Here is a 16259-nt window from a genome sequence, read left to right as displayed (position 1 = left end):
AACAATACCACCATATTTGTAGATACATACATCTTTGTAACATGGTATACAAATTGTTTTAGTATGTTTGTTATGATGTGTGGGTAAAGTTAACTAGTGTTTTAAAGACTTTGTGTATTTTTTATTTCATTGTATCATTTCATTGTGCAGGAATGCTTCCAATGGAGCACATCCACCTCAAAAATGTCCTGCAGACAGTGTGTGCCCTGGAGTCTGTCATCCTTCGCAGTTTTGGCCCTGAAGGAGGACAGGTGTTGTTTACCCGCGATACTGGACAGGTAATGTTGAGCCGCAGTGGAGCACGCATTCTCACAGCCCTGCATCTGGAGCATCCACTTGCCAGGTTAGGGCAAAAGCACCTCTTTTGTACTATTTTCTTCTATTATTTGTCGTGTTGTCGACTCTGTTGTGACATTCTTTATATTTTTTTCTCCCCCTTTAGGATTGTGGTGGAGTGTGTCCGGAAGCACAGCGCGTCAGTAGGTGATGGATCCAAGACCTTTATTTTACTACTTGCATCATGTCTGCGAATGATTCATGCCACAGCCTGCAAGGAGCCTAATGTGTCTCAGTCTTATAACTCTACAGGAGCAGCAGAAGCCTCTGCTGCCAGGCGCCTGGCTGACAAACTGCTAGCGTTTGCGTTGACAGAATTGGATGATCTCATTGCAGCTAACGTGGTGCCACATGGATTCTGTGTCTCGCTGGAGGATTTTACAACAAAAACAAAGCTACCAGCTCACTCTAATAGCCTCTCTGCTAAGATGCTTTTATCATCATTTTTTCACACGCGTCTTGGTTATGTGCACTGTGACTTTTTTAGTGATCTCACGTGTGACATGCTCAGACATTGGGAGTTTAAAGGTGACCAGCTTTTCTCCGCCCTTCAGTTTTTAAATGACAACTTTCCAGCACTGCATACACAAGTATCAGGTCTCCCTGTTGGCTCTTCACGTCTGATTGAGGGACAGGTCATTCAGAGAGATTTTGCCACGCCGTTCCTCCAGGTTAACAAGAAGACGGTCAAAGCTGTAGCTTTCACCGGGTACCTGCAGCCAAAATTACTAAACCCAGGAGATGTGCTTGAGTTGGAGAAAACAAGTATTATGCACTTTAATGCTTGGACAGAAAGGTCAGTCGAGTGCCTTATTAAAACTCTGCAGAGTTTAGGCGTCTCTGTGCTTTTTTGTGAAGCGAAGCAATCAGCTGCTGTCCTGGCTTTAGCCACACATGCAGGCATAAGTGTTGTGGAGTGTGTCAGTGAAGAAGAGCTCTCTCTGTTTGCTCGGCTAAGTGGGGTAACACCTGTCTCAGACTGTTGGATGGTTCAACCAGAGAATGTAGCTACGCTGAGTTTTTGCAGGCCGATACTTCTCGGAGCACACAGGTATGCATACACGTCAGGGGTTTTCAATATGCTTATGTTTTCCTCTAATTTGCCTAAACGTGTTCTTTTTTAAACACAGGTATGTCCATGTGGCGTTCTGTGACTCTGAAGAAGGACTTAAACCTTGTAGTCTGGTGATTTGTGCTCCAGGAGAAGGACAAGCAGACCAGTGTGCAAAGGCAATTCAAGATGCAAATCGTATGCTTCTTACAACAATGCAGCCCGTGTGTTTGCACAAAACCACAGCACTAAATAAATGTGAAATCACACGTTTACATGCAGCTAGTCTACCCAAAGACGGTGCAAACAGATGTGATATTGGTGTGTTGAAGCCAGGTTGTGTGATACCTGGTGGTGGAACGTTTGAGTTCCTCTTGCACTGTTCTCTCCTACAACACCACAGCTCCGTTTCTAATCCCACTAACACGGATGTCCATATTTCCCGGATTTTGGCGAAGGCTCTCTTGGTCGTTCCTTGCCAGATTTACTGTCGCAATCCAAAAGGTTTCCTGCAGACCCAAACCAGGGTTATGAGTTTGATTTCAAAACAACCTCGCATGTGTTGGCTGTTAAAAGAAACTCAAAACCCAAAGCCCAATCAGGCCGAGGATCCTGAGAAGGGTGCTTTCATGACGAACACGGGCCTTGACTCCATCTCCTGTAAATCCCAGCTGCTTTTGGATGTGTTGCAGTGCGTCACAAGTCTCCTCCAAGTAAATATGATGTTTCGGACACACATGGCTTTACAAAAAACACATAAAATCACAAACACTTCCTGGGAGCAGACAGAGGATGAGACTGAGGACTGAGTGTGTGTTGCATTTAGCAGCCATCTTTGTTTAACTTTAGGCTGTTCCTGCTGCTCCTTTATCACAAGCCTTTGAACTGGAAAAATAAATATTTTATGAGTATTTTGTGTTTCAGGATCTGCTTTTAATCTCTTAGGTGTGTTCTTGCTGTGTCGTGGTTCTAATTCCATGCTTTCGTTCTTTTTAAACACAGAAACAGTTTTGTTTACCTGTTTTGTAGCTACAGTTTCGCCGATGAGAAGCCGGCAGCCGTCGGCGAAACTAGCTACAAAACAAGTAAACAAAACTGTTTCTGTGTTTAAAAAGAACGAAAGCATGGAATCTGCTTTTAATTGTTTCTGATTAGTTTTTTTTTTCTGAGTCTGCTCACCTGTTCCTGCTTAGCACCTGATCTTCCTGTATATTCCTGCACTCTGTTAAGTTCACCTGCCTGCCTCCTCTGAGTCTTTCCCTGCACTTGGGTGACCCAAGTGACGGACAATAGAGAGCCTTTCCGGTCGGCTCATGGGTCCCGGGAAGAATGAAAAAATTCAAGTCAAAGGGGCTGTGGTGGTTCTGACTGCAAAGTTTGTTGTCCCTCTGGGGCCCCCTTGTGGCCTGGGGGGGGGGGGGGGGGGGGGGGGGGGGCAAAAGCAATTGCTTGTCCTGCCTACCAGCAAGCGGCACCTCTGCTTGGGTACATTACCATCCTTCCATCCATTTTCTCTACCAGCCAGGGGCGGCGTTAGGCCCGGCTACTTGGGCTGAAGCCCCGGATCTTTCATGATAAGCCCCGGATCTAAATCGCGGAAGTAACATGCAGTACCAAAGTCACACAGAGAGGGCGCAGCTGGCAGTAGTTTGTAAAGTCCCATTTAGTCGTCACACACACAGGTGTGTGGTGAAATTTATTCTCCGATTTTGACCCATCCCCTGAGTTGCAGACACGCCGCGCTCTTGGTGGTTTAACCCCCCAATCCAACCCCAATCCAATGCTGAGTGTCAAGCAGGGAGGCATTGGGTCCCATTTTTCTCAAAATCTTTGGTATGACCCAACCAGGAGTCGAACCCCTGATCTCCCGATCTCAGGGCAGACACTCTACCACTAGGCTACTTAGTCAGTATACAGTTTACCTGAGACTGAAGAGAAGCCCTTCAGCAGCTGGCTTCTGCAGTCTGTCTGAAACGCATGAGTGAAGATGGATATAAGGACGTTTTTTTAGACCAAAAGTACAACGACAGAACCCCAGCTCTGATGAGACTGGTGTTGACTCAGGTTTGTGAGTCTTATTTGAAAATATTTGTTGTGCTGCTGGTTTGCCTAAAGTTAGCTTACTATCAGGTAAAGTTGTTGGAGAAAGAAAGGGAATATTCACTATCATCTCACACTAAACACTAACAGGAACAATACTCTGCCCTGAATATGCTGAATATGTAGCTTCAGATTAAACATTATGTGGTACAAGACAAATATATATGATGTTGACTAGTGCGTGTCACGTGTGTGCGCGCATGCGTGTGTGTGCGCGTGCGTGTGTGTGCGCGCGCGTGTGTGTTAAGCCCCGGATCTTCTTCAGTCCTAAATCCGCCCCTGCTACCAGCGTATGCACGTAGGGTCGTGGGGGGCTGGTGCCTATACCCAGCAGTCTTCGGTTGAACAGGCGGGGTACACCCTGGACAGATTGCCAGTTCATTGCAGGGGTCCAATACCAGCAAAAGCAAATAAGATGTTTAAATGGTTTTGAGAAAAAAAAAATCGTCCATTAATTTTATTTAGTGCAAGTTGTACATTTTGGAAATTTGATGCCTATCTAAACATCTCTTTCATAACTTTGTTTTCCTAGCATTTTTATTTCGCTTTTAAAGTTTTGGTTACATAAAACGCACTCTCGTAGGAAAATTAGTATTGCCTTACAAATATTTACACACACACACTCTGTATAATCAGGCTTATCTTCACAGACTTTTTGGGAGGGCAGAATTTGACTTTGATCAAAGTTTTTGTTGTGAGCTTTCTCGTGCCGTAATCAAAGCAGCACAAATGCTGTTTTCACCTCTTATTTTCAGGGAAACGGTGAGTCATTCAAACATTAACCAGAATCACACCAGGCTGTTTACTGTGACTTCTGCATCCTTAGTTTTCCAGATTTCATAATTTCACTGGCAGTCACTCAGGAACAAAGGCAGCTCTCGGCTTTATGATCTTTATGAGTCACGGTTGGTTATCAGTAACGTTAATGAGGGATAAAGTGGGAGTGGGGCTTTCCTCTGCAAGCAAGTCTAAGAAGTTGTCCATCTTACACGTATCCACTGGTTTTGTCCTTGCACGCCCTGTTGTAGTGCACACCAACCAGTCCATTTGCAAAGTCAACGTAATACAGTTTACTTTATTTGGTTCTTGTTAACATCTGACTCTGTGAAACAGTGCAATAAACAAACCCAATCTATCAAATTAACAGAACATTACAAAATACAATATTAATCTGCATGTACCATATAAACAGCAACCATTAGAAAACATACAAAAAAATGAGTACAAAATGTGGAAAAAAAAGTTTCAGACTAAGAGGGATAAGAAAAAATGGCATCACACTGTGGGAATAACGGTGCTACTCATCCCAAACTTGTTTAAACTACAGTCAGTGTAAAATTCTGAGCTTGGTATTCATTTGGCTTCTTGTCACCGTGATGCAAGTGATAACGATTGAATGTGATCAATACAAGATGCTGGGAAAGTTAGAATCTCACAATAGCTCATTTCAGTAAAATGATCACAAAATAACACGTTTTCAGCACAACACTGCCTCTGAAGCTGATGACACCCGTTTTATATGGGCTGAGTAACAACATGACATCTGTATCAGCAGCACAATCATAACTGAAGTTTTACTCCCGCTCACAGAGAATGTGAAGGTGATGCTGGGCTGCAAGTTTGGGCATGAGGTCTGCTTTAATGAAGAAACACATTTTTGTAATCTGAATAAATCTTTGGTTTTGTTGGTTTTAAGGATGTTGAGACTATTGTTAATAACAGGAGAGATTGTGATGGTAATAAATGAAAAGCTGTTTTGCACTTTCATGGAATGAATGGACCTTTTCTACATTTCTGTAACTCAGTGTGCTGTAGGATGCAACGGATGGACTTTGTGTGGCTGTAAAACTTTCAAATCTGAAACATCAAAAACAGACCAGTGTTCCAAAATTTGACCATGATTTTACCTCATTTTCCTCAGCCAATCTGTCATTTTCCAACATAAATATAATCAAAAGGCATTATCAACTTTAATATTGGTAATTAATATTTTCAATAATGTACTTTTCTATTTAACTTGCATTGGATCCATATGTTTTGCTGTCTTGTTAAACTTTTATAGAACCAGATTTTAGACACTAGTTTTATAGTTTATACATTATTATCTAATTTAGATGTTTTTTTTTCTGCTGGGCTTTTCCATAATAAGCGTTCTCAAAGCGAGCAAAATCTGCATATTCAAAAAGATATCATTAAAAACTCAGCACAGCACGATGCTACCTTCACATTCTCCGTAGTTATAAATATCTGCACCCAGGGCAAGCGTAGGTTAACCTCCTCAAACAAGCAGTGTTTCTGTTGGCAGTAGAGAGTCATGTAACTGGGAATGACATCATGCAAATTTACAGAAGATCATCAGATTGGCGTCACACCACCTCCCTGGACTTCCTTATGGCGCAGCACAGCAGCATGCTGAAGATCATGCCGAACACCTGTAACACAGTGTTTGGGTTAGCTCCCGTTAGCAACTCGTTTGTTCTCCGGGACAGAACTGGGTGGCAGTTGCAAACTCACCATGACAACCCCTATGGTGATGCCTACTCCTCCAATAATGTGTAACTTAGAGTTAAACATGTCCTCAATAACATCGGGACAGCTCTGCAATAAAAAAGCAACATTAAGTTTAGATGTAACACCTACGAGAAAGCCCGAGCATACGCAGACACAAGTAAACAGTTGTTGCTATGGTTACTCTGCAAGGAAGCTGAGGAAATTAATCTGAACAAGATGAGTAAATCTAAAATGTATTAGCAAATTCAGTTTTATTCTTTAATTGGGTGAAGCTCGATATTTATTCGATTCAAAAACATTAAATAATTGTACCTTAACAATGAGCTCCTCAAGTGGCTCTCCACGTGGACAAGTATCCTTTTCAGTTTCAACAGCCATACCATTTGGACCACAGCAGTTCAGCTGGAAAAACAGAAAGAAACATTGCTGATTAAAATGTTTTTGCCTTGGGTGACATGAAGGTGTGCTGGATGTTATTAAGGTTGAAAACAGCTGTAAGAACTATGAGCTCTCCCTCAGTTTTATGCAAAGCAATGCAAATAAGCTCACGACTCCAACAATACATGGAGAACTCAGCTGTTTAAAATGCATCCAGCATCTAGAAAGATAAACATTTGTGATTTTGGAAGAGTCAGCAACTCTGGAAAATACCTGTGATGATGAGAATAAACTAGAAAAGACTTTAAATTTGTGTTCAATACTCTTTGGGAGAAAATTCTTACATTTTTCTGTGATAAAAAAGAGGATTCAGTCAGAATTTTAAGGCCATAAAAAATGGCATACATTAAAAAAGATCATTGTTGGCCCTAGGAGACACCAGCTAAGACGTGTATGTAAAATTTAAATAAAATGTATAAAATCACAACTGTTATTTATCAAAATGGTTCAATTAAAATCAAATGTTGTAGTGTTCACCTAAACTGAACATGTTTAAACCATACAAATCTAATGTTTAGGACTTTCCTACTGGGGCAGCAAATTCCAGGTGTGGCATTTGTGCTTCATTTGGTCACTCCTCCAAAGAAGAAAAAATAAGGAAACTGCATGTCTCACTTGTGTTTGGATCAAACGAAGCGTCTCTTTGAGTCGTTCCTCTCCTGTTGTCTTATAATCATTGTACGTCTGCATGTAGAAGCTGTTGATGTCATCCACCACCTGTAACACAGGCATAAACCCTCTGGGATGAATTGGAATTGGATTTGATACACGTTATAGCAATATAAACACAACTTACTAGCACACTCCTTATTGTCTTTGGAAACTTTCACGCATCAGTCGTCTTAATTTGCTCACTTTGTGGTTCATTTTTGCCCCTTTTACCTTTTATAAGTCTATACCCAGTGCTCATTTGTAAAATATGTATATACGCACTATACACACACTCACACGCACACACGTAAAAAATAAAAAATAAAATACTTAGCACAAACATTTAGTAATGTATATACCTTACATACTATACATATTATTACTTAGATTAGCCATTTTTATATTTTGCTTGTTTTACGTTATTGTATTTTTGCACAACTCTGTTGCTGTGAAGCTCGCACACAAGAATTTTACTCGCATGTACTGTACCAGTGTATCTGCACATGTGACGTGACAATAAAAGTGATTTGATTTGATTTTGATTTGTAAACTGTTTTAGGTATTTATTCAAGCAATGCAGCTAAAATTAAGATTAGGCATTAATTACTTTACCTTGCTTTGATTTGAAAATCCCCAGATTCCAGCTGCTACCTCAATGGCGAATATGATCAGCAGAAAGAAGAAGAACTGCAAATAAATAAATAGATAAATAAAACAAAAAGTTTAAATGCCATTAAAGCTACTGATTTGCTTGCATTCATGCATGTTTCGACTGTCTTTGCTGGTGCATTTTTAAATGGACAGTCAGTTGAAAGAAGCCAAATCCACTTTTCAATAGACCCTCCTCCACTGAGATTTAGTGCAGAAGATTACAGCCAAGACAGGAAGTAAAGGAGGGAGCAAGCAATGAGAAATCTAGGGGCGCTTTTGTGGCCTTGAGACAGTTCAGTAAACACTGATAAGAGCTAACGTCTCATTTTTCATAGGGAGTCTGCAGAAACCACTCTGAATTAACACGCCTTTGCAAGAAAATAAAAGGAAAAAACAAAACACTGCTCATGCTCTGGTCATGACTGATAACAATGTAGTAACTCTGCTCCTCGCTGCGTGCTCCTATAGACATTGACGCACTGCCTGTACTTCCATGTGATTGGTATTATGCAGGAAGTGTAGAAGATAAACATAAATGAAAAACCTGCAGGCTCCCAGTTTCTTGTGCACTGTCCAACTCAGAAAATACCACAGACTTTCTAATCCAGTGCAAAGGGATAGTTAGAGGAAGAACATTGAGTACTACAAACCAGTCCTAGCATCAAGGGTAATTCCTTGATTGCTCCACAACATCCTAGAAAGCCCACCACCATCATGAGTGCTCCAGCTCCAATAAGGATGTAGACACCTGTAGACACATAGAGCAGATCACATGCATACAAATGATAGAAACTATATATTTTCATAAATGGTGAATCCTACCTGCATGGAACGCATACGGAGGGTCAGATCCACTAAACAGGCTGTTGGTTTTTGGGTCAAATCTCAGCCACAGGCCTATGATAAACACAGCAGTGCCTGCAAGCTAAAACACACACACACACACACACACACGCACGCACGCACGCACACACACACACACACGCACGCACGCACGCACGCACGCACGCACGCACGCACGCACGCACACACACACACACACACACACACACACACACACACAGCAATTAGCACTAAAAGAACTCGACTTGCTTACTTCTCATGTCGCTGTTCTCCCCAGATTCATGCTTATTACTCATTTACCAGGTGTTTCTACTCGTTTGTGACGTACTCAGATAGCTCCATCGAAAGTTCTTCACATGTTTGCATCCCACACACATCCTTCCCAGTCAAGGTTTCTAGTCAATGCAATGGTAAACACGCACAAACGTGGTTTCACTAAGTAATATTTTATTTAGTCTACTAATGTCTAAGAGCTTTTCTCTTTTCCAGGGACACTTTATCATTAGAATGAACTCATGCTCACATTAGTTACCCAGAATGAGATAAACGTCAAAGCAGATGGAACCCCCGTGAGGGCATTTTACTTTGTTATTCCCCTAATCATTGAGAGAAATAGCCTTAGATTGCTCTTTGGACTAAGAATGTTAATCTGCTCTGTTGTTTTGTTTCGTGCCTTGACAACATAGACTCCCTGGTGTGGGGTGTCTGTATTCAGAGAGTGCGACAGTTCCGGTTCGAGCTCTGTTTTACCGTCTTGCTAATATGTCACTCCCACGTGTCACTCCCATGTACACTTTCTGTTTTCATTGTCCACTAAAATGACTGACACCCGAAGGTACAGATGGAGAACATATTTCTTCCTCTTGGCCAGATCGTCGTTGTAAATGAGAATGAGTTCTCAATCAACTCATCTAGTTAAATAAAGGTTAAATAAAAATGACCTTGTTTTCTTAACTTTCTCTGCCTCTCAGAACACAGAAAATGTAAAATCAGACCTACCCAGAAGAAGAAGTTGAAAAAAAACATGAGATATTTCACACATTTGATCCCTCCAGCGACAGCCATGCTGATTCAGCTTGAACAATCCACTGTTAAACGGGTGTCTCCTGCCTTCCCGGAAGCAAGGAAAGTTTGAAACACCACGCCTCCTGTCACCTGATTATGTGTTTAAGTTGTGGCAAAAAAAGAGTAGCACAGCCTCACAAGTTAACCTTCAGATTGTTTGATCATGTGAAGCCCTCCCTAAGTTCCTTCCTCCCCTTTGTTTCATGTTTCTGCAGGAATCCTGTGTGCATCTGTTCAAGTCATTCAGGCACACAAGTGTTTCATGGTCCCACAGCAGCTCAGAGGGTTCCTGCTCAGGCATGTTGGCACAAACACATTTACTACAACAAAGACTTAGTGACATACTTACAGCTCAAGTGTCAAACCTGGAGGTAATTCTTGGATCTGACCTTTAGGAGTCCTCAGCCTCCAGGGAGAACCTTTCAGTGACTTTCGTTTTGTTCAGTTTTCAGAGAGTAACATTCTCAAATAAGATCTGGTCTAACAAGGATTCAGGGTGATGTATTGTTTACCCCTCCACATGCTCTGACATGCTGCACCCTCCCTTCTGAATCAGTCTTTGTAATTAAAATGACTCATATATTTCTCAAACTTTGTGAAATGTTTAAGAGTGAATCTGCAGATTTATCTCCAAAAGTGACACAGTGTGAACATAGATTGCTCAATTTCAGTGTTGTCCGAGGGGATTGAAGATAACATGATACTGCAAGAGAAAAAAAAAATAACTTGGTGTTGATGCTCCAGTAAAGTGAGGGTGAGGGTAAAGTCCTCACCCTATTGAACTACAAGGATGTGCCTTTATGATTGTTGACATGTATCTTCAAATAAGAGCATCAACTGAACAAAAAAGGTGCAATGCAAGTCAGATGAGGTCCACTGAAAAATGTGAAATAATTTTTTTGAAATACAATCGGTACCGCGGCTGCACAGAGGTTAGCACTTTTGCCTTGCAGCAAGGAGGTCCCGAGATCGCATCCCAGCCTGGGGTCTCTCTGCAAAGAGTTTGCATGTTCTCCCTGTGCATGTGTGGGTTCTCTCCAGGTTCTCCGGCTTCCTCCCACAGTCGTAAAATATGATTGTCCTTAGGTGTACGTGTGTGTGTGTGCTTGATTGTTTGTCCTGTGTGTCTCTGTATTGTCCTGCGATGGATTGGCAAATTGTTCAGGGTGAACCCTGTCTGTATGCCCAAAGAAAGCTGGAGATACGTACCAGCCACCACGACCCTGCGTGCAAGCGGGTACAGAAATTTGATGGATGGATCGGTAACGCAGAGTTTTATGTGCATGCTGAATGTGAAAATAGTCTTCTACCCCATTACCTTCAATAGCTTTCCAAAAACAAAACAAAACGGACAGCAAACTGCTTGGGTCAGAAAGAGCCACACAGATCGACGTCACACTGCAAAACTGCATTTACAGACTCACCCATTTTTGCTCGTGAACACAGATGGATGTGTTGATTTGGCAAAAATAAATAAAAAAATAAAATAAAAAAAATAAGAGAGCAGAGCACAATCTTGACTAGTAGAACCTAACCATTAGCATTATCAATTACACAGCATGGTAGACCACCGTCCAGCTTGTGGTTTTTGTGGAGACAAAACATCAGCTTTGCATCTTTGGTATGTTCTTGCTGTTTTGAGTTTCTAACTGCATTGATGGTTCTTATTTAAAACACAGAAAAGGTTTCTTTTTACCTTGCTAACAGTTTCGTTTGCGGCTGCAAACTTCTTCAGAGCTGACACTGATGGTGGCGTCACATCCTTCTCTCTACCGGACGCCAACTCAACACACAAACAATAGAACATAGAAACGAGTGCGAAAGAGAAACAAGTCAAAGACACACAAGAACAGCAAAGCAAGAAGCAGAAAGTACAATAAAGAAATTGGCCGCAACAGATCACTGCACAAGAGAAAACCACATAATGGACTGGGACAACACAAGGATCATAAACACCGAACAACAGAAATACAGAAGATGGATGAAGGAAGCCATAGAGATAAGGAGATGTGGATGTGGGACCATGAACAGAGACGATGGGATTCATACATTGGATCGTGCATGGGATTGTGTCATTTGTGAAGGGAGAGCGGGCAGCAGAGGGCGACAACGTCCTCTGCTGCCCGTGGATAAATGGAGGGGGAAGTGACGCCACCATCAGCATCAGCTCTGAGGAAGTTTGCAGCCGCGAACGAAACTGTCAGCAAGGTAAAAAGAAACCTTTTCTGGGTTTTAAATAAGAATCAACAATGCAGTTATCAACTTTGCATTTTTACGTAAGAAACAAGAGTGAACGGTGACAGTGGAAGAGTTGTATTGCTGTTGGCCAATATTTGTATCATGAATATTAATGATTAAGACTCCAAATCTAGCCCTTTCCCACCCCCTCCACTCCTCTGACAAAACTTCCTGAAACACAATGAAAAAAGGGTCAGCCAAAAAAGTACTTTAAGTCATTTAATTTCAAGTAAAATTTCGACGCGTTTTTATTACCAAAAGTCAGCGAACCATCCACTTTAACATAACCTGTTCTTAATTTGACATGTGTTCAACGATTCAGACAGTGTGTAATTTCCCTGGCGATAGGGGGCAGTAGATACCTAAATCATTGCAAGCAAGCATTATTTTTGTGTTGGAGTAAGACCTTACAAGCAGAGGGCCATTGGGGTCAAAAATTCCTGAGCGCAACCTCCAGCAAAACAAAAAGAACCTTGATCTTAGTGTTATCATTTTGATAATTGTGTAATTGTAATTGTCTCAAATGAAAGTTTTAGATGGTGTTTACTAGGGCCAAGAATCTTTTTTCATTTATTATTATAATTTTTATTTTTTTATTATTTTTTTGGTGGAGGGGCACCAAAAGCTTTTTTCCATCAGAAAACGACTCACAAGGCATTTCTTCACAGAGACCACAGCAAGCTTATAGAAACAGGATACGACTCCTTTAAATGTGTAAATGAGATCATTCCTCTGAACCAGATGGGGTAGGGTTTAATTTTCATTTTGTTTAGTTCCATGACTAAAAATACAATTCAATCTGAGGCCTGGACTAAACTCCATCTGTTGTTTAAAGGTCCACCCCTCATCCAACGTTGGGCTGTGGAGTTGACACATTTAACAAGTTGTTTATTGCCCTCCCAATGGGAAATGCAAAGAACACCTTTAGTGGAAGGAGACAAAGAGGCAGACGACCAAACACCAATCCAATCTCACGACAAATGACTGCTTTCAACTTTCGCATTACTTTAATACATCTCATTGTCTTCTTGAACCAAAGCTACGAAAACAGAAACAGAAAATCTGACAATTAATGCATCACATCCCAGACAACACCCATCAGGTTTGGCATATCTATCTATCTATCTATCTATCTATCTATCTATCTATCTATCTATCTATCTATCTATCTATCTATCTATCTATCTATCTATCTATCTATCTATCTATTTGTTTTATGTTTTAATGTCAGAATGAATAATCTTTCATTTCTGATTTTAATAAGTAGGACCAGCATTGGTTCATATTTCCTGGGATGGTACTATCCTGCACATGGTTTTGTGCGAACACTGAGTTAGGATTTCATTTGGGCACAGATTGTAAAAAACACAAGCTTTCAGACATCCTAAACGGGAAGCACCAGTACTAGTATAGACGTATGTTGGGTTGTGAAAGATTTCCTGTGAATTGCAAAACTAGAATCTGCTGAAAAAAATTCCAAAAATGTTATGCTCTGCAAATGTTTTACCTCCCATTTGGTTTTGTTGGTCAGATATTTAATGTTCCCAGAGAAAATCGAACATAAATCACACCGTGGGAAATCCTTGGTTGCCCTGAATGCATATTTCCAGCTCTATACATAGCTGCACAGATTAGAAGCGTTCATAAAAGGGCAAAGCATAGCTGTAACCACACATGCACACACCCAGCAGGCTTAGTGGGCCATAAATACCCTATATGGGATTCAGACTGGGTCTGGACTAGGAGCTGAAGTTGGTATTATTATCATTTTGTTTTCACATTTTATGACAAAGCACATTAAAATGCAATGCGCACTCTAGGCTGGACTGTCGAGTCTAGAGTGAGCGGAACTGGGTCACTTGGCCACTGAGGGATTAATTATTCCCCACATCGCTCCACAAACCCAGGGACATCAGTCAGTGCCTTGTATTCATTCCAGTCATAACTTAACGTGATTGAGCGCGTGCATTGGCTCGATTCTGCGTTTGGGACGCTCACAATTTCATTCACTACTGTAGCCTGGGCTCACGCGATCGCGCGCACACAAGCCGATCACACGCGTACGCACGAACCACACAAGACAGGATGAGAATATGTTGTGTCGCGTTCCACTCACCCAGAACACCAGGTTGAAGGCGAACATCAGGTATTTGATGCAGCTTTCTCCTCCAGACAGCGCTGCCATGGTGATGATGTGCACAAATGCTGCTTTCTTTGATCCGCACGTTAGGAAGGAGAAGGAGCTGCCACTGAATAACAGTGCAGTGCGGAGTTATTTCCCGACGCGCTGGCGCTATCTTGCGCTGTGCAGCGCGCCTGTAGTGCTCCGCCCCCACATGCGGCTGCATAAATAAATCATTTTCTCCCTTCATTCTCCCTTTCTCTCTTATTGCCTGAAAGTTTAAAAATTTAAACAGTTTTATTTAAATTTAATAATAATACTACTGAGTATAGACATTGTAACCGAGCCTTCAAGAAAGAGACGGGAGAAGATTGAGAACCGGTTGATAACCGTGAACTCTCAGGGTCGCTTTATTTAACAACTCCGCTCCAACTTCTGTTGTTCTTCAAACTTTTTTTTAAACATCACATCCTGTCAGCAGCACCTTCAAAATAAAAGTCCCATAACAGTGGGTTACAATATTTGAAATGCATGTTCACGTCAATTTATTGTATTTCAGTTTTAAAAATACAATAACTGAGGACTGCATGACACCGCTGTTGCTTTTTTTGTTTGCAACATCCGACAGTACCCTGGCGATGACGCAATTCTCCCAGAATAAGGAGAGCGCGCTCATGAATTATTATTTTGTACTTGAATGAACACGGTGCACACGCAGGCCACTGCAAGCCACGACTCACAGGAAACAAATTACAAACCTCTCTCTCTCTCTCTCTCTCTCTCTCTCTCTCTCTCTCTCTCTCTCTCTCTCTCTCTCTCTCTCGCTCTCTCTCTCTTTCTCTCTCTCTCTCTCTCTCTCTCTCTCTCTGTGTGTGTGTGTGTGTGTGTGTGTGTGTGTCACAGCCAATCAATCCATTTGAACGTCTGCAACTAATTCACATTTGGAGATATCTGGAGTAAAGATGTTCACTGCTAATCAACATTAAAGTTAATAAAATAAAAATGAATGCAGTGCCAGACTGCCACCCTCAGTTGGCATCAATTGTCTTTGCTTTGAACATTTCAAAATGAGTTAAATATCTCATCAACCACTGGTGGACTTACAGATGAAACAGGAAAAATTAGAATATGGAGCAAAAATTATTTTATTTCATTAATTCAGCTTAGACTGAGAAACCATCTAAAGGCCCAGAAACCCTTTGCTAGTGTTTTGGGACTCGAGTTTGACGTATGAGGCCCATGTCAGGCATCTGTGTAAAATGTCTATTTTCCACCTCAGGAATATAGCAAAACTGCGTCCAGCACTAACGTTTGCTGATGCGGATAAGTTGGTCCATACGTTTGTCTCCTCCAGGCTGGATTTCTGCAATGCACTTCTCATTGGGACTACTGGAAAAATCCTTCAAAAACTGCAGTATATTCAGAACTGTGCTGCTAGGATCCTGATGAGAGGATGCAAAAATGACCATAATATGCCCATTCTTAAATCTCTTCACTGGCTCCCTGTTTCATCTAGAATTGATTACAAGGTTGCCCTTCTCACCCACCAGTGTATTTATGCCCCCCCCCTCACCCCCCACCTTAAAGAACTTCTGTTTTCACAGACGTCCACACGCAACCTCCGATCTGCATCAGTACATCTTTTGAAAACTCCAAAGACTAAACTTCGCACCATGGGAGATCATGCTTTTTGCTCAGCTGCACCCAGACTTTGGAATTCCCTCCCAGGGCATCTGAGGACACCACAGGTGCTTTTAAATCTGGTCTTAAAACTTATTTTTTTACCAGAGCTTTCGGGTTAAATTAACTTTGTAGCACTTTGAGATTTGTTTTAAATGTAAAGTGCTTTATAAATCAAATGTATTATTATTATTATTATTATTATTATTATATTTTTACTTTCACTTGTTTAAAAAGTACTGCCATTTCCTATTCCTAAATACTTCATTAATACCAGAGGAAAAGTAAATGTTGAAGTAATTAAATATTATTGAAAGAGTCATTGTAGCAGATAATTATGGAAGGATCCTCTTTAGCAACCTGTAGCAACACTCATGCAGCATCTTGTTGCCAACATTAAGTGTCGATAAAAGAAGACCATCCTAGTTCTCAAACCTGTGGTGTAAAAAAACAACTAGTTACACAAATATTACTTTACTTTGTCTAAAAAACTTAGATAAATATGTATTTTGTTTAATTAAACAGATATATTTTTGGTGACATATTAAAAACTCACATGAGAGACATGTTACA

The 16259-nt window shown here is 41.2% G+C and overlaps 2 protein-coding genes across 6 annotated transcripts in view; one reads left to right on the top strand and one right to left on the bottom strand.

Moving 5' to 3' along the window:
- bbs10 (Bardet-Biedl syndrome 10) overlaps positions 1–2298 on the top strand; it is a 3206-nt gene extending 908 nt beyond the window's left edge. For 2 of the 4 annotated variants that reach the window (XM_070550683.1, XM_054733112.2), the window contains exons 2-4: positions 151–278; positions 443–1387; positions 1467–2298. In XM_070550683.1, coding sequence (XP_070406784.1) covers positions 184–278; positions 443–1387; positions 1467–2196 — 1770 coding nt within the window. In that variant the 5' untranslated portion in view covers positions 151–183 and the 3' untranslated portion in view covers positions 2197–2298. Of the gene's footprint in view, positions 1–150; positions 344–442; positions 1388–1466 lie in introns of all 4 variants that reach the window. The other 2 variants (XM_015964568.2, XM_054733111.2) reach the window with 1 other exon arrangement.
- Positions 2299–5021: 2723 nt separating this feature from the next.
- LOC107388832 (CD9 antigen) lies at positions 5022–14212 on the bottom strand. 2 transcript variants are annotated; one of them, XM_015964566.3, is made up of 8 exons: positions 14001–14212; positions 8561–8663; positions 8389–8486; positions 7700–7774; positions 7052–7153; positions 6311–6400; positions 6002–6085; positions 5022–5919 (listed from the first exon to the last, which is right to left on the bottom strand). In XM_015964566.3, the coding sequence occupies exons 1-8, from the start codon at positions 14067–14069 to the stop codon at positions 5854–5856; spliced, it is 687 nt and encodes a 228-aa protein (XP_015820052.1). In that variant the 5' UTR covers positions 14070–14212; the 3' UTR covers positions 5022–5853. The 2 variants fall into 2 exon arrangements, with proteins under 2 accessions (XP_015820052.1, XP_015820053.1); XM_015964567.3 differs by lacking the exon at positions 14001–14212 and adding an exon at positions 9581–9799.
- Positions 14213–16259: the final 2047 nt, after the last annotated feature.

The sequence above is a fragment of the Nothobranchius furzeri genome, chromosome 4 (genome assembly GCF_043380555.1).
Source record: "Nothobranchius furzeri strain GRZ-AD chromosome 4, NfurGRZ-RIMD1, whole genome shotgun sequence".
NCBI lineage: Eukaryota > Metazoa > Chordata > Actinopteri > Cyprinodontiformes > Nothobranchiidae > Nothobranchius > Nothobranchius furzeri.
Note: the sequence above shows the minus strand (reverse complement) of the source record. Positions and strands in the feature narration are given on the sequence as shown.